Genomic DNA, 25,188 nt, shown 5'->3' with positions numbered 1-25,188 from the left:
CACCACAAATGTCACCTGTAAATATTTCTACTAGTTCCCTCTGTAACTATAAATAATACATGTATTGTGTGGCCTCGGAAATTAGGCAGGGCCCAGCTTATTTGAAACCAGCTAGTTAGACCTAGGCATTGCTGAAACCCAATATTTCAAGGGATATTATATATTTGTTCTACCTAGATATTCAGTGGAGGTGCTTTACACAAACAACACGTGTTGATGGTTTGGCGGTAAAATATTGAATTAACGGCAAAGTACGGTGGCCCATAATTATCATTTCATTTTCACAAGTGATATCGAAACTTAACTATGTAAATCGCGTTTTTGAAAACCCATTGAAATAGTTCTTGCAAATTTGTGCCTCAGCTTCCTTTCTTCTCAATTAAATTATGGTTGTAGGCCTAGTTGTTTTCAAAATAGTTGAATTTTCTTAGATTATATATTTTAGGTAGTAATTTCAAAATGGATAACATGCGGCTAAATCTTTTCACTGTTCCACGTGGCCATCGGTCAGACTAGCCCTAGGCCCATTTTTGGGCACAGCTAGCAGTTGGCCTTTAGGATCAGTCTGTGAACTCTTTCAAACTAGTTATAATTAATCATGTTGCCTTTTCAAGGTAATGTGGTTAGTTTTAATTAGATTTGTTACGGTGCTCCCCATGTATCTATCACATGGGTTCTCTGCAATTTTGGTAGAGAGCAGACTGTATCCAGTGGTTCGCATTCTCATACATTTGCTCAACATTGGTTTATATTTTTTTCTAATTTCAGCGACGATGCCTTGCACGTTTCAGCCGACATGGATAACAACCGATGATTTCAAGGACTGGTTAGAAGAGGATTCACATGACCAAAGTATTGCTAAATGTAAACTTTGTAAGACTACGTTTAGCATCGCATCGTTGGGTCGCCAGGCACTAAAGTCACATTCAGAAGGAAAAAAACATATACAATATTTAAAAATTCACAGAGATAAAAACAAAACCGGTCAAAATATAACTGGTTTTTGCACCAAGCAAACCACAACAGCAGTTAGTCATGCGCCAATTATTACCACTTCGTCTCCACCTTCAGTTCTAGTACAGAAATCTAATGTATCGACTGCTGAGATTTGGCGATGTTTAGATATGGTGGATTGTAATGACTCATTTCATGGCAACAAAAACAAAGGATTTATATATAGAAACATGTTTCCAGATTCAAACATTGCGAAATCATATAAATGTTCGGAGACAAAAAGCATGTACGTCACTTGCTTTGGTTTGGCCCCACACTTTGTCTCCTTACTTTCAGACCGGATTAAAAGTTCTACCGGCTATGTTCTGTTGTTTGATGAAGCGTTCAATGCTGATCTTCAGCTTAAACAATTGGACTTGCATGTGAGACTGGCATGATAATCAGATCAGAACACGGTATTTAAGCTCTGAGTTCATGGGGCATGCCACTGCGAGTGACCTACTGACTGCATTTGAAAAACATGTTGAAAGTCAGCTTGGTTATGGTAACTTGAAACAATTGTCGATGGATGGGCCCAATGTAAACTGGTCAGCTTTTGCTAAGTTGGAAGATGGAGTAGAGGAAATCTGTAATCATAAACTTATTAATATTGGTTCATGTGGATTACATATCCTCCATAACGCAGTTAAGTATGCATTTGAAGAGACTGGGTGGGACATTAAAAAACGTCTGAAAGCTATGTATACACTCTTCTTTGAGACACCTGCACGCAGAGAAGATTTTGAGAAACTCATTGGAGAGAAATTATCTTATGCTGTCAATTACCGTGGGCATCGGTGGATAGAAAATGGCAGAGCATGTGAACGTGCTATCAAAATTTTTCCTCATTTGGAAAAGTTTGTTGATGCTGTCAACGGGAATAAAATAAAAGACCCTGCAACAGAATCCTTTAAAACTGTTAAGGATATGATTCTCGACCCATTTTCAATAGCCAAATTTGAAATCATTGTGTCTTTTCTTAAACCAATCGAAAGATTTTTAACATTGTATCAAACCGAAAAACCCATGGTACCATATATGTGTCATGACCTTAATAATTTGATTAGGAATGTAATGCAACGAATTGTAAACAAGCCTGCTCTTGATAGTGCCAATACTGTTGGGAAGGTTATGTCCCTAAAGGTTAAGGAAAACTTGAAGGATGTTAAAAATGTTGACATTGGGTGTTTGGCACAAGAGCAGTTGTTGAATTTGCCAAATAAAGTGAGTGAGTTGCGTGTAGCAGATTTTAAGCATAAGTGCCGGGCTATGTGCTCTGCTTTCCTTGAGAAGTTGATGGTTAAATGCCCACTGAAGTACAGTTTAGTGCGCTACCTCAGTTGTTTACAGCCAGAAAAAATGGTAAAGGACAGAGCAGCATGTTTTGAAAAATTTAAGAAAGTGCTGCAAGAGCTGCATTCTGTTAAACTAGTTGATCCTCGCCAGTGTGATGATATTACAGATGAATTCAGGTTGTTTCTGGAAAAGGCAAAACGTCTTGACCTGGTTGTTAAATTCAGTCAGGAAACTGATCGTCTTGATGAGCTCTACTATCAGGTGCTGTATGATGATGGGCATAGGGAGTTTAAGAAACTGTGGCCAGTTATAAGAGTGCTATTACTTTTGTCCCACGGTCAAGCAGCTGTGGAAAGGGGCTTTTCCATAAACAAAGAGGTTGTAGATACAAACCACTAAGTTGTCTGAGCACAACTTAGTGGCCCTTAGAGTTATAAAGGATTATATTGCATCAGTTGGAGGTATTGAGAAAATAACTGTAACAAATATGATGATTAAAGCTGCTGTCTCTGGGTCACAACAGTATCGAAGCTATCTTGAATCGAATAGGAAAAAAGAGAAAGACGAAGAGAAGTTACAGAAACGTAAAATGTTGCAAAGTGAAGTTGATTGTATGCGCAAAAAGGTCAGGAAAATTGAAACTGTTGTCAGTGCTTTGAATGAAGATGCTGACAAGGCGCTAAAACAAGCTGAACAGTTACAGTCTATGACCCATCTTTCCAAGGGAAATGCACTTAGGCAGAAAGTAAAGGAGAAGACAGTTGAATTCGAGAATGCTAAACTTGATCTTGAATGTAAAAGTAAGGAGCTTAAACAGCTTTAAACTAGGCAAGTAATTCCTGATGTTCTCCGATTGGCTGGCTTCAAGTACTGTGCAGCATAACCTATACATGAGCTAGAATGAGAAAAAATTAATTCATTTTGGTTTGTTTTTGTATTTTGTGTAATAAAATGATAATTATAAATCTACTCTCAGTCAAGTATATGATTGATAAGAATTCCGCCTTCATTGCCTTGGAAGTTTCTTCAAAATATTGTCCGACCTACCTCTATACTAACTATTTCCTCCAACGGAGGTAACAAAAAGGACTTGCCCAAGTCATGAAGGAAATCCTGTTTGCGAATAGCACACTGAGGATCTAGCTCTCTCTGCATAACTCCAAATGCAAAATGATAAGTATTCCGCCTAGGATCTGCTGATGTTTGCATTTGGGAATAATGAGAATTGATTTGGGAAATATTTGGGAAAAAGTTGGGAATTTTATTACAAAGGTAGTGTGGGAACCATGACAATCAATTACATAATCGTAGCTACTGAAATGTTCTATGATTGTGGTGGGTTTCAAGGTCATTGGATTTTGTATATGGGCCAGGGGCGTTGTATATTGAAATTGTTAGATTGTTGAGCATTTGAAACCACTTCCCAAGTGGGCATGGTGTCCCTGGACCCCTAGTTTTTATTCCCGGTGATTGTTTTGATTGACATTATAGTATAAGCGAAATGGCCTCCACATGCGCAGGAGTGCTAATCATTAGACTGTTCTCTACCAGTGCTGCGAAGTGTCCCAATTTTGGTGTAATTACGCATTGGTATAGAATAATACGTCGTTCTGAATTGTGCTTGAATAATAGTATTTTAGAATACCTATGTCCTGATTTTACGATTTTACATGTCATTTTTATGATTTACATAAACAAACTTCATATTTTCTTTTCTCATTCGTATTTCAATTAAAAAATCTACGTTTAAAATATCGCAAGCCCATCATCGATTGAGATAATGAAAGCTTCAATTGGTTCTGCAAGGCGGCGCCATCTGCTTGTTTGATATGCTCCTATGATTATGGCAAGTCAGTGAATGAGAATGCTACAATATGGCAGCCTCGACAAAGTTAAATTATACTGACCGAGGGCGAGAAGAACTCAGAACGGCCAATATTAGATACATTTTGCATTCTGCGCTGTTCGCATCAGTGAGTTCAGTGTCTGTTAGGAAACATGTTAAAATAAGTAAAACAAGATTTCAAAAGTTCATGGCAAAAGCCTTTAAATGAATAATGCCTTATTGGCAAAATATCCACTTTCTATTTAGAATATAAACAGCATATGAAAGGGTTAGCCTGAATTTAATTTTCTCAAAAGCGCTTTGAACTTTTTATGGAAAGGCGCTATAGAAAAACTGATTATTATTATTATTATTATATATATATATCCGAAGTAATAATAACCCTGTACGATAACCACACTCAAACGTGGTGAACAGATGATAAGATAAAAATCCACTATTTACAAATTAAAAGAAATCTAAAATCGAGAATTTATTTATTGAATCACTCTAAAATATAAGAACACGACGTTTTCGATCCCACACTAGAGATCATCGTCAGGTGTGAGATATTGACTAAAAGCAGGGGTATGTATACAGAGGAGAACAAGTGAATTGAGTAAATTGGTGAGTGAGTAAGTAATTAATGGAAAGAAGGGAATTGTGAGGAGAAAAGCCATTATTTAAATTGGTACTAATATCTGAGTGACGAGTAATTAGTGCAGACTCAACTATGTGGCGTTTAGTGTAATTCCTGGAAGTATAAATAATTTCGGCTGTATCAAAATTAAAACGATGACCAGTGTTCCAAACGTGATTGGCTATGCCACTAGCTGGTTTTTGATTTATGATATCCTTTTTGTGTTCTGAAATTCGAGTTTTTAAATCACGACCAGTTTCTCCAAAGTACATTTTATCACAGCCAAACAATAATAACCCCCTTGCCATTCCTTTAACTATAGTAATAATAATAACAATATTAATAATGTTAAAAATAACAATAATTATGATGGTAATAGTATTGATAATAATAATGAATAAATCTGATGGCTGCTTACTGGCTGGGAAACTACGTGTCAAGTCTCCACCTGGAGTAGTTAAGCTTTCATTTTTCATCTAAGTCATTCATCATTAAGAGTACTTTCAATCTTTGTATCTTTGTTACTTTTAGACACAGCTCATTTTAATCATCTCTGCATCAATGTATTTGACGTCATACTTGATAACAAGGAAATATCTGGAAAGATACAGTAAGTTTCAAATGATTTCTTGAGACCCACTCTTCGTTGATGCTTCTGTCAATTTCATTGAAAAATCCTGCTGCTTGACCTTCTGCTTAACCTTGGTTTAGACACATATGTCCACGCAGGAAAATTGATATTCTATTTACATCAATACTTGATGCGGTAAGGCAGATTTCACAATAATGGGTACCAATGAAGTCAAAATTTTTGATGGAGGAATTCTTTTTTTCAGTGTCAGCAAATAAAAAATTGTCTCATGAATATGTGCTATATAGTTGTTTCTAATGTAAAAAACAATTTCAACAGGTTTGCATGGATATTAATAAAATTAGGTAATATTTTATTTTGATAACGTAACGTTTTCGGCTGTGCTGATCTACTAATCTTTGACAGCCAATTAGAATTCCACAAAATAACAATTTTTCCCTCCATTCATCAAAGATACATTTCTTTTCTAAACGTCCTAATCTCACAAATCAACGCATTAAATTGAGTATTTTGGGATTTTTAGAAAATGGCCACCGAGGCTAGTCATAGTGTAGCTCCTGCAAAACTGGAAATTAATTCGATATGTTTGTGCTTTGATTATGGATAATACTATGACTGTTTCAACAAATGATAACCTCTTACTGAGCTGAAAAATGGTCATGATTTATTATCAAAATGGTTTAAATCACAGTCTTCATAAAAATTGAGTGTAAACTTCTATTCAGTACATAGACTGTCACTTGGATTTAACTGCTCAAGGATAGCTGACATTATTGACACTACCGTCAAGTTGTGAATTGTGATAAACAAAGATAATTGCGATTTGCCTCAAACTAGTCTGTCAACAATTATTGATAGTGAGGTCTTCATGGATGCGGAGGCATCTACATCTGTACTAATGCACGCGCCCTCGACTGTCCCTCAGCCTAAACGCCTGACGAAAAGGCTATGCAAACGTAGTTCTACAATCGACTCATCCACACCAGACAACTTATAAAATCTCTAACACATCTCATCAAATAATGAGTGAGAAAATTGACAGGTTATCTGACTACAAAGACTTCAAAAACGTTGAAACAGGATATAATCGATTCTATCGAAACTCGCTTCGAAAAGCATAATAAAACTATTGAAAATTTAGTTTATAGAACCGAAGGGTGTCTGTTCGACCTTGAAAGTAAAAATATGTCGTAAGAAAAAACTTTCACCGATTCAAAAGAGGAAAATAAAAGTCTCTCAGTAGAAATTTCGAAAGTCAAAGAGAATCTAAATGATGTGAACCGTTCAGCAATAGAAAATAACCAATACTCTCGACGCATATGCTTAAGTCGAAGCTGGCCCTCGAGAATCTTTCTACACAGGATATAGAAGCGGCACAAAGAGTCCAGACGGTATCACACAAGTAGATGGTCAGAGAACTAAAATATCAAATGGGATCATAGTGCGATTTATAAATAGAAATCTAGGGGATACAATCATACGAAAGCGTGCTTTGTTGAAACGCTCGAAAATAGTTATTCGCGAGGACTTGTGCCCGGAAATCTCAAAACTTGAAACAGAGAAAAAAATTTCTAGTACTACTAAAGAGTATGGACAACCAACGGAAAAGTTTATGCAATTACTATAGACAAAAATCAGGTTGATATTACGTTTTTTAAACTGCTTCCATGTTAATTTCTGTTCAACTCTGGTCAACTTAAATTCAAAGAATGTTTTTCTCTAAATTATCTGTATCATCTTCTATCTATTTGATGGTTTAAAAACTAATGCACCATTATATATGTATAAAAGTGATATACAAGTATATGTAAGTGAATGGCTCTTCATTCTACACTTCATTGTACTAAACCAAGATAGTTTCTCATACGACACTTTCCATTGAAATTCCTAGGTAATAGCCTAGGGATCGCTAGCACTTGCTTTGTCGAAAGCGTGCATTCATCAGAGATGAATTTCGGATTTTGGTATTGAAAAATATCATTTTCCAAATAGTCCAAAAATTATGTAAAAGTATAGGGGGGAGGGGGTGGGAGTGAGGATGATCTCAATCAACTGGTCCAGCGCGTTTGGTAATCCGTTGAACTGTAAAAGCGTTCAGTCCCTGTTTTACTTATCGTTGCGTATTGCATTGCAACACTGATTTTGTATCTACTACGATGTGTATGTAGTCCAGGAGCCCAAAAACATTTCTTTCACACCTCGAATACAAAAGGTTTGAAGGCTGGAATGTATACATCTATGATAGGAGACCCCAAAATGGCAATTCTTAAGTTCTGCTATACTGCACAGCAACCAGGCGCCACTAAAAACCCCAAAATGTGACTCTTCATTCACAATTCGAGTACATCTTTCAAAATAACAAGATGACAGCTTAAAAATGACAGCTAGTTAATGCTAATTAGCATTTTTAATTCACAGTTTGAGTACATCCATGAAACAAATGACAATGTATTCCTGTGGTCATCCTGAATCAAAATCAGTCATTCTTAAGTATCTGTTTCATATTGTATTTACCCACTTAAGAACGAAAAATGTACTCATTGACCCCCGCATCCCTGGCAAGGCAAGTGTTAATTCACGATTTGAGTATATCTCTCAAATTGGTCTCAAAATGTTTGTAGATCATGATGAATCATGAATAGCAATTCTTAAGTATCCATTTCACGGATTAACCCACTTAAGAATGCAGTATAATAGCAATATCTAGGCAGTTGTCGCTATTTCTGCCCTTTCCCGCCATAGATTCTCTGAATTGGCTGCAGAATATCCGATATTTCCTCAAACATGTTAAAGGTTAGTCAAAATTAGTCCAGTCCTTTTTTGTTTTGATGTGTTACGGATCCACCGACGTTATTTTTTGGAAATGAATATAAAAAAATTGAATATTCTTAGCTTTTAAAATTTTTTATCCTTCCTCCAGTTGAAAATATCAATAATTTGAGGATCGGAAGATTGAAAAAGTTCAATTATGTTTAACAGACAGTAGATTTCCATAGGCATGGATGTGAAATACATCTACGTTCCAAAGATAAAACAGAAGGCTGGACATAAGCATTGTATAAGTGGCTGATCCCATGGTAGCTTTATCAAATCATTGTCTGAAAAATGCTTGAGAAGCCGTTTTTGTAAGTAGCAAATTTGCGTATAGAAAATTTTATCGTTTGTCAATGATATGCAATGGAAAAAACTTGATCAGCGGTCAGTTCTGTATACCCTCCCATTATTTACCATACAATTCAACACTCCCTGGTACGGGGTACTCGTACTACACAGCTATGGTTTTAACCTGAAATCAGTATGCGTACATAACTTTGGACACCCTACAGCGTAGTATTGTTTGGAAAGGCCTATAAGGCCAGGCGTGTTTATTTTGTTTTTATTTTGAGTTTAAATTATTCGATGAAACAGTAGTGCCAATCTTGCTATGCAGTTGCAAGATCTGAGGATTCTCCAATCTAGACATTATTGAGCGTATACTGAATTTTTACGTCGTGTTTTACGCCTAAGAAAAAGCACTCCGGAAGACTTCAGGAAGACTACCACTTTCTTTAATGGTCAAATCTCGAATTATTGTTTATTGGGCAACTCTTATTACAACCCGTGAAGGAAATATATCGGGGGCAATCTATCAAGCTCTCTATGGCCTAATCAATTGTAAATGGTTGCAAAATATCGAAAACATGACTAGAGCTAATTACTATGAAAACATATTGAGTAATGTCAAATGTTGATTACAATTAAAGCACATATTAATAAAATATTCAGAAGTTATTTACAATATTAATATTAGTATTATTGTTAAGCATTTCCATGTACTAAGAGATATGAAATATTATGAACCGTTCCTTATGAAATTGTAGATATATTTATATGATTATGAAATATGTGACTTATATCAGGGTGACTTTCTTCAAAAGGCTCGTATTATGGTTCATTCAAGCCGGATTTCGTACTAGAAGGATACTCTAAATCTAATATACCAGACAACCTTATTGTAACCCTGACGAAATTCAGAACATGCAACCACAAGTTTCCGATAGAAACTGGGAGATGGGATAGGCAGAGCTGCCCACCTTCCCGCATTTCGCGGGACAGTCACAGAATTTTATCGTCTGTCCCGCTGTCCCGGGAAGCATTGAAATGTCACGGATTATCAAACAATTAGCTTATGTCACAGAAATTGTGATGGTTTTTATTAATTTCAATGTTTTCAATGGAAAGTTTGCTCTTTTTCGCTAGCAGTATATGTAACCGATATATGTTGCGAGTGAATATAACAAGGCGAGTGTTTACTGTGGCGCTAGCAGTCAGTACTCTGACATGATATAATATGGCAAGTGAACACTGTGGCGCTAGCAGACGGTACCCAGGAATGATTTAATATGGCAAGTGAACACTGTGGAGCTAGCAGTCAGTTCTTAACTTTCCCACACATTTGAGTTAGGTTTCCTGTCCGTGAATTTTAAGGAACATTCATTCATGATGCAGCTCTCTTCACCTGGGCATAAGATAAAAGCTAGATTTTAAGTTAAAAAGCTGAAATGCTAAAATTTTTGGATGTCCCTGAAAATTGATGGCTGTCCCGAAAAATGAGGATCTCTGTCCCTCAAAACAATTTACAGGGGTTGGCAGCTCTGGATAGGACAGAAATAGAGATGAACGTATTTGTACCCTATGTAACAATTGCGTCGGTGATGAATATCATTATCTTTTTCATTGTAATTATTTAAGCCATGTAAGAATATGCGCCGAATCCCCCAATATTTATTGATTGATCCAAATCCTTTCAAATTCAGGAAATAAAGTAAATTATTGTTTGAGTCTGCTGCACATAATGAGGTAATTTTACAAGAATTTTATAAATACGAAGATCATGTCTGCGACTTCCTTAAATCAACGTAAACAATGGAGGAAGCTTCAGATCAAATGCTATAACAAAAACTTTTTATTACAGTACACACACACTGACCGAAATGGCATTGGTTACCACGTTTGCGGACATTTCGGATATTCTGCAGCTGATTCAGAGAATCTATGGCGGGAAAGAGCAGATATACCGACAACTACCTCTAGATATAACTATTATATTGCATTCTTAAGTTGGTCTATCCATGAAATTTATACTTAAGAATTGCTGTCCTTAATTCATCATGATCTGAGACATTTTGAAAAACATTTTGAGACCAACTTGAAAGATGTACTCAAATTGTGAATTAACACTCGCCTTGCCAGGGACGCGGGGCGGGGTCAATGAGTACATTTTTCATTCTTAAGTGGGTAAATACATGAAATGGATAGTTAAGAATGACTGATCTTGATTAAGGGTGACCTCATGAATACGTTGTCATTTGTTTCATGGATGCACTCAGATTGTGAATTGAAAATGGTAATTAGCGTTAATTAGCTTAATTGGCTTAAGCGCCCTATTACACAAGTTCAAAACTTAAGAATTTGGATTTCTGATTTCCACTCATATAGAGAACAATTGAAGACAAGTTTGAAAGATGTACTCGAATTGTGAATTAAGTCACATTTTGGGGTTTTTAGTGGCGCCCCCTGGTTGTTGTGCAGAATAGCAGAATTTAAGAATTGCCTTTTGTGGGTCTCCTATCATAGATGCATTTATTCCAGCCCTCAAACCTTTTCTACTCGAGATGTGAAACAAATGTTTCTGGGCTTTCGGACTAATGTATTTATTTTATCGATCGGTTGCAGACACGCACACACGGCAACAGTAGTAATGTAGGCCTCTTTTGCCATGCATGTACGGGGCGCACGCCTGCAGATATTATACACTATGATTTTTGTGAGCATTCATCGGCGCATTTTAACTGCAATAATTAAGGGCTCGACCCATAATGCATGAGATGCTGATTGTTATAGAATGGAAATAGCCATTACTTTCCAAAATATGAAAGTCGTTCATGGGTTCAAGAAAGTGCTCTCGAAGTGCCCGGAAATGCTTTTAATTTCTAAAATTCAGCTGTCAGCTGGTTCGTGTGTGTAACTAAAAAATACCAGCGGATTTCAAAGGTCGGCGTTCTCATCTGTGGTTCACATTTATTAGGGTTTCTGCTGCTTTCGCAGAAACCCTCTTGTAATTCTCTTGATTATTATTATTATAAAATTTCCACTTTCCAGGCAAAAAAATTTTCATAAAATGTAACTCCTCTCAGATTCGACTACAGCTTATAAACGTAATTTTCAATTCTGTCAGAAATTTAACTCAGCGCCTGACCATTTCGAATTTGCGTATAGTAATTTATTATGAATTAATCCTGTGTAATTACCGGGTCTAAACGGCGACAAGAATAATCATCCATTGATAAAAGTGCACCCTGAAAAGCCTATAATTACCAGACGACCTTGAGCGTCAACTCAACTGTAAATCACAGATTTGGACTCGCAATAGCCCGAACACGTCAATTCTCGCTCTCTGATTCATTTATGAGCGATTCAAAAAGCTGCCATTATGTTTTCGCAAATCACGTTATCGAACTGATATAAGTCCCGATCCGTCATTTCCCATTTCTGTTTCATCTATTGCCGCCATTTTGTACCACCAGTATATCTTCCATTTTGCAGATTAACTCAACATTACCTAGATCGCTTCTAAGACATCTCCGCAGTTGATGTCACATCATGTTCCAGACCTTCCAACCGTAGCGGTTTCGCCGTAATGCGTTAGGTTTGGTATGTCGATAATTCGGCGTTCCGATCAGAAAAAAATACAGTGGAACAAATGAAATGTTACGTTGTTCTGTTTTGGTTCTATAAAACATGATTGAACTGTAAACGTTACGATGTTCTGTTTTATGTCTAATAAATTACGGGTTTGAGTTCGTCAGCGGCGATAAAAATATTTGATAGCACAAACCCCAGCCGACATGTGACGCCACCTGCTTATCATTTATCAGTGTGCTTACTGTGGCAAGTTTCTTCGAAAAACCCAAGTAGGCTATGTTTTGTTCTGTTTCTGTAGAACGCGAAGTAAGGAAAATGGACGATAGGAACTATAGTGAATTGGAAATCGCTGTTCTATCGGCTGATGATGAAGCCGTCGCCTGTTCCCAGAAGGCTCCAGAAATTTTAACCAGACTATCAAGTTACCAAGTTACCCTTCGTTACCAAATCCGTGTTATTGCGGGATACCAGTGCTGTTACTGGGAAACTCCAATACGTTACGGGCTAATTTGGAAAGTACATTCAGACATTTTTGTACCATTGCGTAATCTGTCAAAATGGGGATGTTACTGAGAAACTCCTATATGTTACTGGCAAAATTGTGAATTGTTCAGACATAGTCAAACTCAATGTTGGCAGGTCTGATGTTCGAATCCCGACAATGCAATAACATTGTTACCTATGATTCCCTCTTTGTGATTGAAGTAAATCAATGTTCGTTGAGTATACTTTCGTTTTCAATGTTGTTATAGTTCAAACATATGTGCAATATGTAAACTGTCACTGATAAATGAAAACAAAAACAACATTGTTAAAAATCGTTGTTTATTTCTGAATGCAAATTCCTCACTGAACAAATTGATGCATTAAGGTAGATCAACCTAGTATTAACGAAATTATGGATCAAAACGCGCCAGGAGAGCATGTGGGACAGACTAGTTCATGCAACTGCCACAAGGGGGTGTTGAAAGAACCATATCTTCGGTTACAAAGCCATTTTGGAACATCAATACTTTTTAGTAGCCCTTGTATGTAGCTGGATCCACATACCGTATTTTCCGGCCAATAAGCCGATTTTCTAGCCTCAGATGTTTACCCAAAATATTGTGATCGGCTTATTGGGCGGATACGATCTGACATAAAAATCACTTCCCGATCTATGCCACTCTAATGCTCTCAATGATCGTCAAAATCAAGAAAAGTGGTCGATATTTATTTGAGGTCATTATTTACTACCAATTATAATCTATTTTGAACTATTTTCTTTTTACTTTGATTGTTCCATCACCGCACAGCGGCAATGGTATACATTTATATAATGCGCGAGTTCATCGTACTACCACGTGTCAGTTCATACATTAGTATATATGCAAATCAGCAGTGAGCCGCGTACTGCGTGTATGGCTGTGTGTATAGTAATCAGCTGAGTGATTCTATATATAGCACAGTCACTCGGCGATGATAGTATACACAGCACTCTCACACATCGGCGGGCGCTACTGTCAGCCTCTTAAATCGTCAATTAAGACGAACTAATTGACAAATCAGTGAATTAAAATCTCTGATGAAGGGCCTCGGCTTATTGGGCGAAGCTTTATGAAATCCATGTATTTTAGGCTAAAAAACTGCCTTCGGCTTATTGGCCGGAAAATACGGTATCCAGCATACTGTTGATCCAGGTTGCGCTTCGGAAGTCATATGTTATGGACTGATTAGAATTATTTCGATGACGCTTCCTAGTGCGATATATGAACCAGTTAGGCAGAAACCGTTATCGCTGCTACGCAGCTTTATTATTTGTTTTGTTCTTCCTACATGTGTGAAAGTATATTATGTATACTTTATTATTTAAACCAATTATTAAATTTAATCTCCAAATTTTACTTCTTACAGCTGTATACTCAGGGCAGTTTAACCCTTACAAAAAAATCACACATTTGATTTTTAAAAAAACATGTGTGATTCACGTGTGTAAAAATGGGACATTATCACACGTGTGATTTAAAAGATCGGACGTGTGATACAGCCCTGTATGTGAATCACACGTATGATTTTGTCCCATTTTTTACACATATGAATCACACATGTGATTCACATTCAAGCTTCGGAAATAAGTCATATGTTATGGACTGATAAGAATTATTTCGATGACGCTTCCTAGTGCGATATATGAACCAGTAAGGCAGAAACCGTTATCGCTGCTACGCAGCTACATTATTTGTTTTGTTCTTCCTACATGTGTGAAAGTATATTATGTATACTTTATTATTTAAACCAATTACTGGATTTAATCTCCAAATTTTACTTCTTACAGCTGTATACTCAGGGTAGTTTAACCCTTACAAAAAAATCACGCATTTGATTTTTTTTTAAAACATGTGTGATTCACGTGTGTAAAAATGGGACATTATCACACGTGTGATCTAAAAGATCGCACGTGGGATACAGCCCTGTATGTGAATCACACGTATGATTTTGTCCCATTTTTTACACATGTGAATCACACATGTGATTCCCATTCAAGCTGCATCACACGTGTGAAATTGTCCCATTTTTGCACATGTGAATCACACGTATGATACAGCCCTGAATGTGAATCACACATGTCATATAACACAGTCATGTGTGATTTATAACCCATGTGATCTGCAGTCGTCCTCATTGTTCCACACGAATGTATTCACTAAGAAGTATAAATACACAATCATAATGGTCAAAATTTTACCACTTCTTTCTCTGGACATGATGTTTTATCCAAACTTCACAATTTCCTAAAAACCCATTGCCTGATAGGAGATCCACATAACGGCAAAACGAAATGTGGTTTCAAAATTACCGACCAAATGTAATAACTCACTTGTGTACATGTTAATGGGAATTTTATTTTCAAATATTTGCAGATTTACTTCGTCGATTTATGCTGTTTCAGGTTTTGTCCAATTTTCTCTCTTATTTCGACTGCGGTAACCCCCGATCTATACTTCAAAACATAGATCTGGAATGAAACAAATTTATAAAACATTTTAATATTGCACACAATTCCATACAATAAACCAATAAATCAATATCCCTAATATCAATCATCTGGTCACACCTACCATAACATGACTCTCGACTTCTTGTTCTGTAATTTGTTCCGGCTGAAAGCATACATTTCATTTTTCATATACATAAATCACTACTCAAGGAAATGTATGTACTCACTCCCTAAATTAATAATGGAAAATTCCATTTTCATTTTTAAGTGATTATGTAGAAAGAATTGGCAACTACTGTTCAATACCTGATCATTCAGTTTAATGTTAAAGAATCATTAGTATAGTATGCAAACGAGCGTCTTTTTCATGACTGGACGGATTGTGATTTAAAAAGAGTTCATGGTGTAATCTAGGCCTACTTGAAAAAGCTAGGCATGGATATGTTGTACTTTGCCATGCATCAAATAAAGTTTCGAGGAATTTGGTTTAATTGATTCAGCACACGCCACAGATTTTACCGATTACAGTAAATTCAATCATCATCGTCGACCATAAATATTTGATGAAACACAATAATACTTGCCTTGGAGCTTGAATTCAAACACCGGACTGTTGGAACTAAGAAATTAACCATGAAAATTGACTAAAATCAGCAAAAACCTCCTCGAAATAATTGCAAATGGCGCCGTGCTTGCCTGCATGCTCATTCCCAGTCCTTTGTTAGCCATCGTGAACGGTTCGAATCCCGTAAATACCTGATAATTTTTCGAAGTCTTTTTTGAATAAATATATTTTGTAAACTCAACACCAAATGCAAAAATATATAATAACCCTATTTTATTAATTTAGCCGAATGAAAATACAATCTAGGAATGGACATACTAGGTTTTTGCACAGTAGGTGCAGCATAAAATCTAACCACGTATGTGTTGAAAATGTTGAAATAATGAGTACAGTTATGGAAATATTTTTATTCCAAAATGGACTCATGACAAAAATGCAGATATTCAAAATTTGGAACCAACATTGGAATGGTTCATATCCGAAGTGATCACATGTACAATCACACGTGTTGCAGATTGGAATAACTGATGTTAATCACATGTGTTATTCTATGACATGTGTGATCCCAGCGGTTACACATGTGATCTGTGTTGTTGAGCCAATCGCATGTGTGAATCACACATGTATTTCACAATCACACGTGTGATCATGTGTTATTCACACATGTCATAGGCTCCACAAGATAGATCACACGTGTGATGGCAGGAATCACATGTTTTTTTGTGTCTTTCACACCTTTCACACATGTAATGTGTGTTATTCACACAAAACATATGAATTGTTTGTAAGGGAACATTTAAAGCTATCTTAGACCGATATGCTCTTTGACGGCGTATTACATGATATAGAGAGGCCATGTATCTAGCCTCAGCTAACAGTTGACAATGGAATTTTCTATGTGTACTGTCAGTAATATAAATCATATGTGTAATTATGATTAGAAAATGGGCTTATAATTAGATCGCGTGGCCTACGGATAGGTACCCACTACTTTCAAACACACAAAACTCAAATATTTTGCAACACCACAAAAACGCAGCTTAAAAACAAACTAATGGGCGCTGCCGTTTAATCAAGCCATCTAGTGGCAGGTTTCTTTGCTGAATTCTATGTGAAAAACTAAAAATAAAACTGCTGTAAGCAATGTCAATGAAAGTTGACAGGGCACTGTATGACCTGAAATAATCAGTCGACGAAAGTCGATGGGGTGCTGAAAGAGTTAAAGACTATTTATCTGATAGGCAGATGGTTTCTCTTAATTACACTATTTCAAAACCTTGTCCAGTAACATGTGGAGTCTCACAAGGTTCTATTTTGGGACCAATTCTTTTTCTATTGTACATCAATGATATTGATAAAGTTTCTAAACTCTTTTATCTTATTATGTTTGCCGATTGTCGTATTTCGCCTTGATCAGGCCGGATTAAACCATACACCAAGTCAACACATAGAATTACGGATCAGCCATGCTTTATTCTCCTCAAGACCTCTTCCGGTCGAATGTAACTCACAAACTCGAATAACACACAGCACGAAACGTACAACAATACATAAACACTACAATCCCTCCCCTTCTAGATAAAAACTACCCTATCAAACTTTTAAGATAGGAGAGAAACACATCAATGTTATATTAGATCAAAGAATTATAAGAATCCTTTCCAAAAGACTGAAACACAAAATTCAACCTCTAAATCTCCTAGAACTTTTAACAAATCCTTCAAAATGACTAAAATTCCCAAAAATATGTCTACCTAAGGAAATGAACTTAAATTTAAGTACACGTTAAGAAAGATTAACATCAAATGAGTTCAGAATAAACACGAATAACAAATCAAAAACCTTGCACAAATCAATGGGGTAGACTACCCAGAGACTCTGGCCCTAGACCAGGGGTTATTTTGCCCTTTTAAGATCAAGGTCCAATTAAATAATTAACCACAACAGAAATTCAGTTCGTAATCTTTGAATTGTTCGGGAACAAACTTAACTCTACCAGAGCGCCTTGGCGGAGTAGACTCGTGCGGCACTGAGTCTTTGTTACCGTCAGAATTTGAGTCGATTTCCAATTCAACGTCAACGAACGGATCCGGTACATTATCCAGTTCAATATCTGGTTCCGGCTGTTTTGTTGTATCCCGATACTGTTCTAGCAGAACAGTTGGTTCTACGAATTTACGAAGATGCGCAGTGTTACGCTTATAACAGTTTCCATCTAACGATTCGACGGTAACTTCACTACCAGTCTTATCAACCACTCGGAATGGTTTCTCGACAAATTTCGTTGAAAGTTTGTTTTGTTTCGGACCTTTCATCAAAACCATGTCACCGACTGACATATCGTTAGTGCGCGCATTTCTGCGGATATCAGCGTAATCTTTTCCTTTCTGTTTCAATTCCGCATCTCGATCACGAACTGCGAGTTCTCTTTGACGTTTTTCATCGGAATATTGAGGCAGTTTTGATCGAATTTCATGACCGAACATAAGTTTCGCTGGCGTAGCACCGGTGATTGAGTGTGCAGTCGTTCTGTACGCCAACAAGAACTTATACAATTCACGCATGTGCAATACGCATTGCTTTCAACATGGAACGATTTTGTCTTTCAATTTCACCGTTGGCCTGTGGCCACAACGGAGTGCTTAAACGATGTTCGATTCCGTTTATTTGCAAAAACGATTCAAATTCCTTGGAGACAAACTGTCTCCCATTATCGGTTTTCAACGAGAGCGGAAGCCCAATTACGGCAAACATTTTCTCCAGCTCTTCGATAACCTTCTCGGACGTTATTTCGGTCATTATCGCCACTATGAAATACCTACTAAAGTAATCTACAACCGCTAGTACATATTCACCGCCGGGCATCGGTCCCAGTAAATCAGCGGCAGTATCTTGCCACGCGGCTGTGGGCAATTCGATTCGTTTTATCGGCTCGGGATGTGATGGCTGGCTCACAAGTTGACACCCCTGACAGGAACGGCAACGCGACTTGACGTCTCTGTCAAGCCCTGGCCACCACACCTTAGACCTCAACCTTTCTTTCGTTTTGACCAAGCCTTGGTGTCCCTCGTGGGCCAAATCGACTACTTGTTTACGCAAAGTCTGAGGTACGACTAATCGCCATCCACGTAAAAGTAACTTTCCTACGACACACAGTTCATTTCTTACGGGTTTGAAATCTGAGGGGCAGTTTCTCCAATCCCGAGATTGAACACAATTTCGAACAACGCACAGTTTTTCATCTACAGCAGATTCTCGTTCAATTTCAAGGATTTTTAACGCACGCGTTGTCGCCTCTTGAGCGATAAAACGCACGAAATCTTCAGTTTCGCTATCTTCCGTTTCGCATTCCTTCGCCCTATCCGGTAACCTCGACAGCGCATCTGCAGTCATCTGTTTTCCAGGGATATGTCGAACGACGAAATCAAATTGTTGTAGACGCAATACCCAACGCTCTATACGGGCAGACGGTTTTGACCTCTCCGAGTAAATAAACACCTGAGGCTTGTGATCTGTAGCAATAGTAAAATGAGTCCCGTAAAGGTAGGCATGGAAACGTTCGCACGCCCAGACGATTCCGAGAGCCTCTTTCTCGGTCTGCGAATATCTGCATTCACAACGAGTCAGACTGCGACTAGCATAAGCTATAACGCGTTTCACGCTATCTTGGATTTGAACCAATATGGCTCCCAAACCGACCGGGCTAGCGACCACAATTATTTCAGTGTCAGCGCCTCTTCGGAAATAGGCTAAAGTATCAGTATTACTTAGCGCATCTATAAGATCGTTGAACGACTTCCTGTTCGTCACGCCACTCGAACTTTTCATCCTGACGTGTTAACCTACGTAATGGTTCAGCGCGTGTCGCAAGATTTGGAATGCAACGGTGACAAAAGTTCACAAGACCCAAAAAGCTTCGAACTTCTTGAACTGATTCTGGTCTGCGAGCCTGTCTAACGGCCTGTACACGTTCTTCGGTTGGGGAAATCCCGTGTCTCGAAAATAAATGCCCCATAAACTCCAATTCGGGCAATCTAAATAGACACTTGTCATTTACTGTAAGTCCCTTTTCCTCCAATTTTAGAAGAACGAACATCAACCTACGATCGTGTTGTTCTTGACCTTGACTGTGGACGATCAAATCATCGGAGATATTCTCACAACCTTCGCACGAAGCAACAACCTGCTGAACTATCCTCTGAAATTTCTCCGGAGCGGAACTTATTCCGAACATCAAGCGTTTATAACGAAACAGTCCGAGATGTGTCGAAAATGTTGTAATTATGCGTGACAGTTCATCCAACTCAATCTGATGAAACCCTGATTTTAAATCCAACTTACTGAAAACCGTACTTCCATTCATACGCTCCAAAAGTTCATCCACTGTCGGAATAGGGTGCCTTTCGCGAACTACAGCCTTATTAGCCTGCCTCATGTCGACACATAGGCGTATATCGCCGTTCTTTTTCGGAATAATAACAATGAGGCTTACCCAGGGGGTAGGACCCTCGACTGGCTCAATAATATCGTTGCGTAGAAGTTCATTAATTTTCACCTCTAGTTTATCTCGCATACTAAACGGAATACGACGCGTAGGTTGCGCAACGGGCTTAACCGAAGTATCTATATGAATCGACGCCTGGTAACCTTTTAATTTCCCGATCCCTTGGAACACGGAGGGGAAACGTTTCTTCATTTCGTCGATGTCCGCTGACATCTTCACTTGATTGACGTCCGACTCTGAAGCTACGGTGCCTACTTTGAGCACTCCTAATTTTTCGGCTGTCTCCTTTCCAAGCAAGGAACGACCAATTAGATTAACTACGGTAAAATTGGCGTTTATTTTCCTCCTACCAATTTGAACGTCAGCCGAAAATTTTCCCATTGTCGTGAGAGGATCTCGTGATCCATACGGATACAGTAGTTTTGTTGTTTTTTCGGAAACACGTACTACACGCTGCTTCTTTAAATAACGCCACGTTTCTCTGCTGATTATATTTGTTGTGGAACCCGAGTCAATGAGCATTTTTATCATAACTCCTCCAACATTTACGTGTAGCGTTCCACTCTCGAGGTTATCGCAACCATGATTCACGGAAAAGGCATAATCATCGGTTTCCTCATGGACCTGGTTCACTTTTGCCGATTTACTAGTTTTTACACGGAAATCTTTCTGTGATTTTTTTTTAGTTTTGCACATCACAGCGAAATGTCCCTTCAGGTGACACATATTACACGTTTTATCTCTAGCTGGACAGATTGGATCTTTCGACTCATGCCCTTCACGACCACAGCGAAAACATTTACGTTTCTGACCCTTGGCTTGTCCGATATCACGTCTAGGTTTTTCACCTATCTCCGATCTGTTGCCGTGCATACGAATGCGATTAACTTCGCCAACAGCTACTTTTCCTTCCATCTGGCGGGACTGATGGTCCATTGCTTCTAGACTCCTGGCTAATTCGAGCAACTGATTCAACGTTAAGGGGGCTTGCCCTTGACCTCTTTGAAGAGCCTTCCTCCGAAGCACCGTTGAGACACAACAGTCAATGACTTAATCGCGGATCTGCTCATCGCAGACATCACCAAACTCGCAATTCTGGGCCTGTCGCCTCAGTCTTGTTACAAAAGTATCAACGGTTTCATCCTGTTTCTGTTTTAGCTGTCTGAAGACGTGTCGTTCATAGGGAATATTCATTTTTGGTGCAAAGTAATTATCTAATGCACGCAAAGCCTTCTGGTAACAATCGTCTTCAACGCCCTCTTGCTGGGGTAGCGGTAATGCAGGGACTTCTGGCAAAGTTCTGAAAACATCCTGGACGTCCGTACCGGCACTATGGAGCAATAAGGCTTTTTTCTGTTCATTATTGAAAACACCTTTCGCTACGACGAAATATTCAAAGGCAGAGCGCCATCTTTTCCAGCGAGAACCAGCACTGGCCGACTCACCATGGCAATCAAACGGCTGCAGCGGCGCCAATTCAACAGGAATGAGCGCCATTTCAGATTTAACTTACAGTTCGTACTTTCTTCTTTTCCGATTGATTTAACTCGTCGCCATAATTGTTGTATTTCGCCTTGATTAGGCCGGATTAAACCATACACCAAGTCAACACATAGAATTACGGATCAGCCATGCTTTATTCTCCTCAAGACCTCTTACGGTTGAATGTAACTCACAAACTCGAATAACACACAGCACGAAACGTACAACAATACATAAACACTACACCGATGATACTAATTTTTTGCCAGCCATGATAATATTCGCAAAAGTTTCGTGCAAATAGGCTATCACTGAATTTAACGGGGTCATGAAGAGGTTTTGAAAAAAAATTTAAACCTTACTTTTGTATCATAGAACATTTACCGTATACATCTATAGAAGTCTCGTGAAAACATTTTTTAAATATCATTATCCAAACTCGAGAAAAGCCCGTAGCAACGGCCCTTGCAATGGGACGCTTACGTCTGCGCGATGATGTTGATGACATCATGCATCGCCTGCAGACACTCAGAAGCGTTATAATACAATGCTAATTTTCGTTGAATATCGCGCTAATTTTACCGTCTTTTGAAATGCCTTGGCTGCGTGTAGCTATGAACTGTTCCCACAAAGGCAGCGACAAATTTTATAGTGGCCAAAACCACAGATTTGGCCCTAAGATGATGGACCGTAAGAGGAAAAACATCCGGCCTATGTGTAACTGTCTTCGCATTTTAGAGGGGATTCTCACAAACATTACGGCACATATAAACTTAGATACACAAAACTTATGTTTTTATTTTCTGAGAGCCTTTTATTAGACCAAGTGACGCTATTTCCGTAAATTCAATACCTATTAAGAGATAAGCGCTCTCCACTGCGCATAGTACTGGCTTTCCCCAGTGACCTACATCGCTGTAGTGTGTACAACATACTGGCTGGCTAGGTATGTATGCAGCACTCAATTACTATTAGACGGGATGGCGCAGGCTGGGCTGGGATACAACACGAACAAGTTTAAGGTTTCAGGACTCTTTTATGGTCCAGTACTGGATAAAACTATCTCTGCCCACAGAAATATCTGCAATGTTTTATCAGTCATCCCCTCCGCGTGGTTTTAACAAATAGAGACTGAAAATGACGATGAATGCTTGCGGTTTCACGACGTAGAAATATGCTGTACTGTATAGTCACAAATTCCCTTGTTCTGAGGCGTCAGGTCCAAATTAAATGGAATAATTTCAACTGTCTAATAATAAAAACTGTTGGATTCCTAAACTTCGGACGTTAGATTGGAATCTGATGTATTTGAGTCACTATTTTTCACTTTTATCACTGTTAGTATCACCCGTTTCTATACACTGCACCATGTTGTTTTGGTCTGGGCACTCAGAATGACGTCACACTTCTGGGTTGGGAAGGAATCAGCGCGGCTGATCAAAAGTCTCGTTTAAAAAGTAAATGAAGAATGGAAAATTTATTTGTTGACCACTAGATCAAAAAATAGGTTAAAATTGATGATAAAAAATACTTTCAGCCTTATTTCAAAAACCTCTTCATGACCCCTTTAACTCAGAGATGCTAGTTTTCCGGAAATATCCGGAATTCCGGAAATTTAGGATCGTCGATGTCAATTCCGGAAATTTGGTGAGAATTCCTCGCGGCGACCAGTAATGGCACGAGTAATAGGGGTTTAGTTGGTTCAAGCCAAAGGTCGAACGGTCGAGCTCGTAAAAAATGAAAAACATGAAATTAATAACAATTTCTACTTGAATTAGTCGCGAAACTCATAAAAATGAACATTATTTACATGAATTTCATTTATTTTAAAATCATTTATATGTTAATTACAAAAGTGTGAGTAAAGTGTGAGTAATAATTCATATTTTAACAGATTTCTAATAAAAATATGAGTAAAATCAATGGATAACTAAAAGAATATAAAAGTGTGAGTGAAATAGTTTATATTTTAAACATATTTCAATATTTATATTTGTATGACTTAGATTTTTAAACATTAAAAGTGTGAGTAAAGTGTGAGTGAAATAATTCATATTTAAATCATTGAATATTTATATTTGAATGAGTTTAATGAAAATTTTGTTATGAAAATGAAGAAAGAAGAAGAAGAACCCAACTTTAAAATCGAAATCAATGAAACCAATAATTCATTTTCACAGTTTAACATTAAAAATTATATTTCAGCAACAAATTAAGTGTCGGCAAGACATTATAAAATCGATAATATTACTATGATTAATCAAATATTATCAAATGAAACATATTTAATTATTGAACTAGTAGATACTTTTGATAATGGCGTTAAAAATCCTAAATTGTTCAATACAGTTTTAAATTTTAAAGGAACTTTAGATGAAAACATAATTAATATTCTTAAAACTCCTTTCAATGAAAGAAATGATGATATAATACTTTCAAAAGATTACAATGATTTGATTAACTTAAGAATTGAAAAAAGACAATTATATTATCTCAATTTTGATAATAAACAAATTATCTATAATGAAAATTCATCAAATAGCCTATAGGTATTCAATGTGAATCAGTTAATAATAATTCTTATAAAGATATTGCAATTCAATGTGATTTAGAAAATGAATTCAAAAGATTTAATCCTAATGAAAAAATTCATTGTTATTGCGGAGGTAAATATTTAAAATCACAAATCAAAGCATTATGAAACAATTAAACATAAAAACTGGTGTAAAGAGTAACAATTCTACATTAAAAATAAATTAAATAGTCAAATAATTATTGAATTGAGTTAAATGATTTAAATATCTAATAGACTGTTAAAATGATAAATTGTTTGACAGTTGAAATGATAAATTGTTTAACAGTTGAAATGATAAATTGTTTGACAGTTGAAATGATAAATTGATTGACAGTTGAAATGATAAATTGTTTGACAGTTGAAATGATAAATTGTTTGGCAGTTAAAATCATCAATTGTTTGACAGTTGAAATGATAAATTGTTTGACAGTTGAAATGATAAATTGTTTGACAGTTGAAATGATAAATTATTTGACAGTTGAAATGATAAATTGCTTGGCAGTTGAAATGATAAATTGTTTGACAGTTGAAATGATAAATTGTTTGGCAGTTGAAATGATAAATTGTTTGACAGTTGAAATGATAAATTGTTTGGCAGTTGAAATGATAAATTGTTTTACAGTTGAAATGTTAAATTGTTTGGCTGCAAATTTAATTGTTATTTGATTTAATCATTTAAAAGTTTAATATTTTAAAAATGATGATAAAATATTCAATTAAAAACTAGCAAATATTTTATAAACTGTTTAATTTTTCTCTTAAATAAATGGATGGTTTCATCCCAACTGGGAAAAGTGATTTGAAACATTATTTAGTAGCAGGAGGATTAATATTGGCTGCGCTTTTCTTTTATTATGAAAATATCAGTAAGGATTTGATTAATGAGAATATAAAATTGAGCAAGAAATTAAAGAAGTTAAATGGAAACAATCACAGAAATAAAAAGAATAAAAAAGTTAATTTAGAAAATGATTTAGAGGATTAAAACAACGTCTTTTAATTTAATTTATTCTATATATTTTGACTATAAAAATGAGTGAAAATAAGGTATTAGA

The 25,188-nt window shown here is 36.9% G+C and overlaps 1 protein-coding gene across 1 annotated transcript in view; it reads left to right on the top strand.

Moving 5' to 3' along the window:
- LOC141900300 (uncharacterized) overlaps positions 1 to 25,188 on the top strand; it is a 231,621-nt gene that overhangs the window by 108,283 nt on the left and 98,150 nt on the right. Inside the window, exon 8 of the mRNA XM_074787124.1 lies at positions 5,286 to 5,364. Within this exon, the coding sequence (XP_074643225.1) occupies positions 5,286 to 5,364 (79 nt within the window). The remainder of the gene's footprint in view (positions 1 to 5,285; positions 5,365 to 25,188) is intronic.

The sequence above is a fragment of the Tubulanus polymorphus genome, chromosome 1, assembly GCF_964204645.1.
Source record: "Tubulanus polymorphus chromosome 1, tnTubPoly1.2, whole genome shotgun sequence".
Taxonomy (NCBI): domain Eukaryota; kingdom Metazoa; phylum Nemertea; class Palaeonemertea; order Tubulaniformes; family Tubulanidae; genus Tubulanus; species Tubulanus polymorphus.
This window is presented reverse-complemented; position numbering and strand designations above follow the sequence as displayed.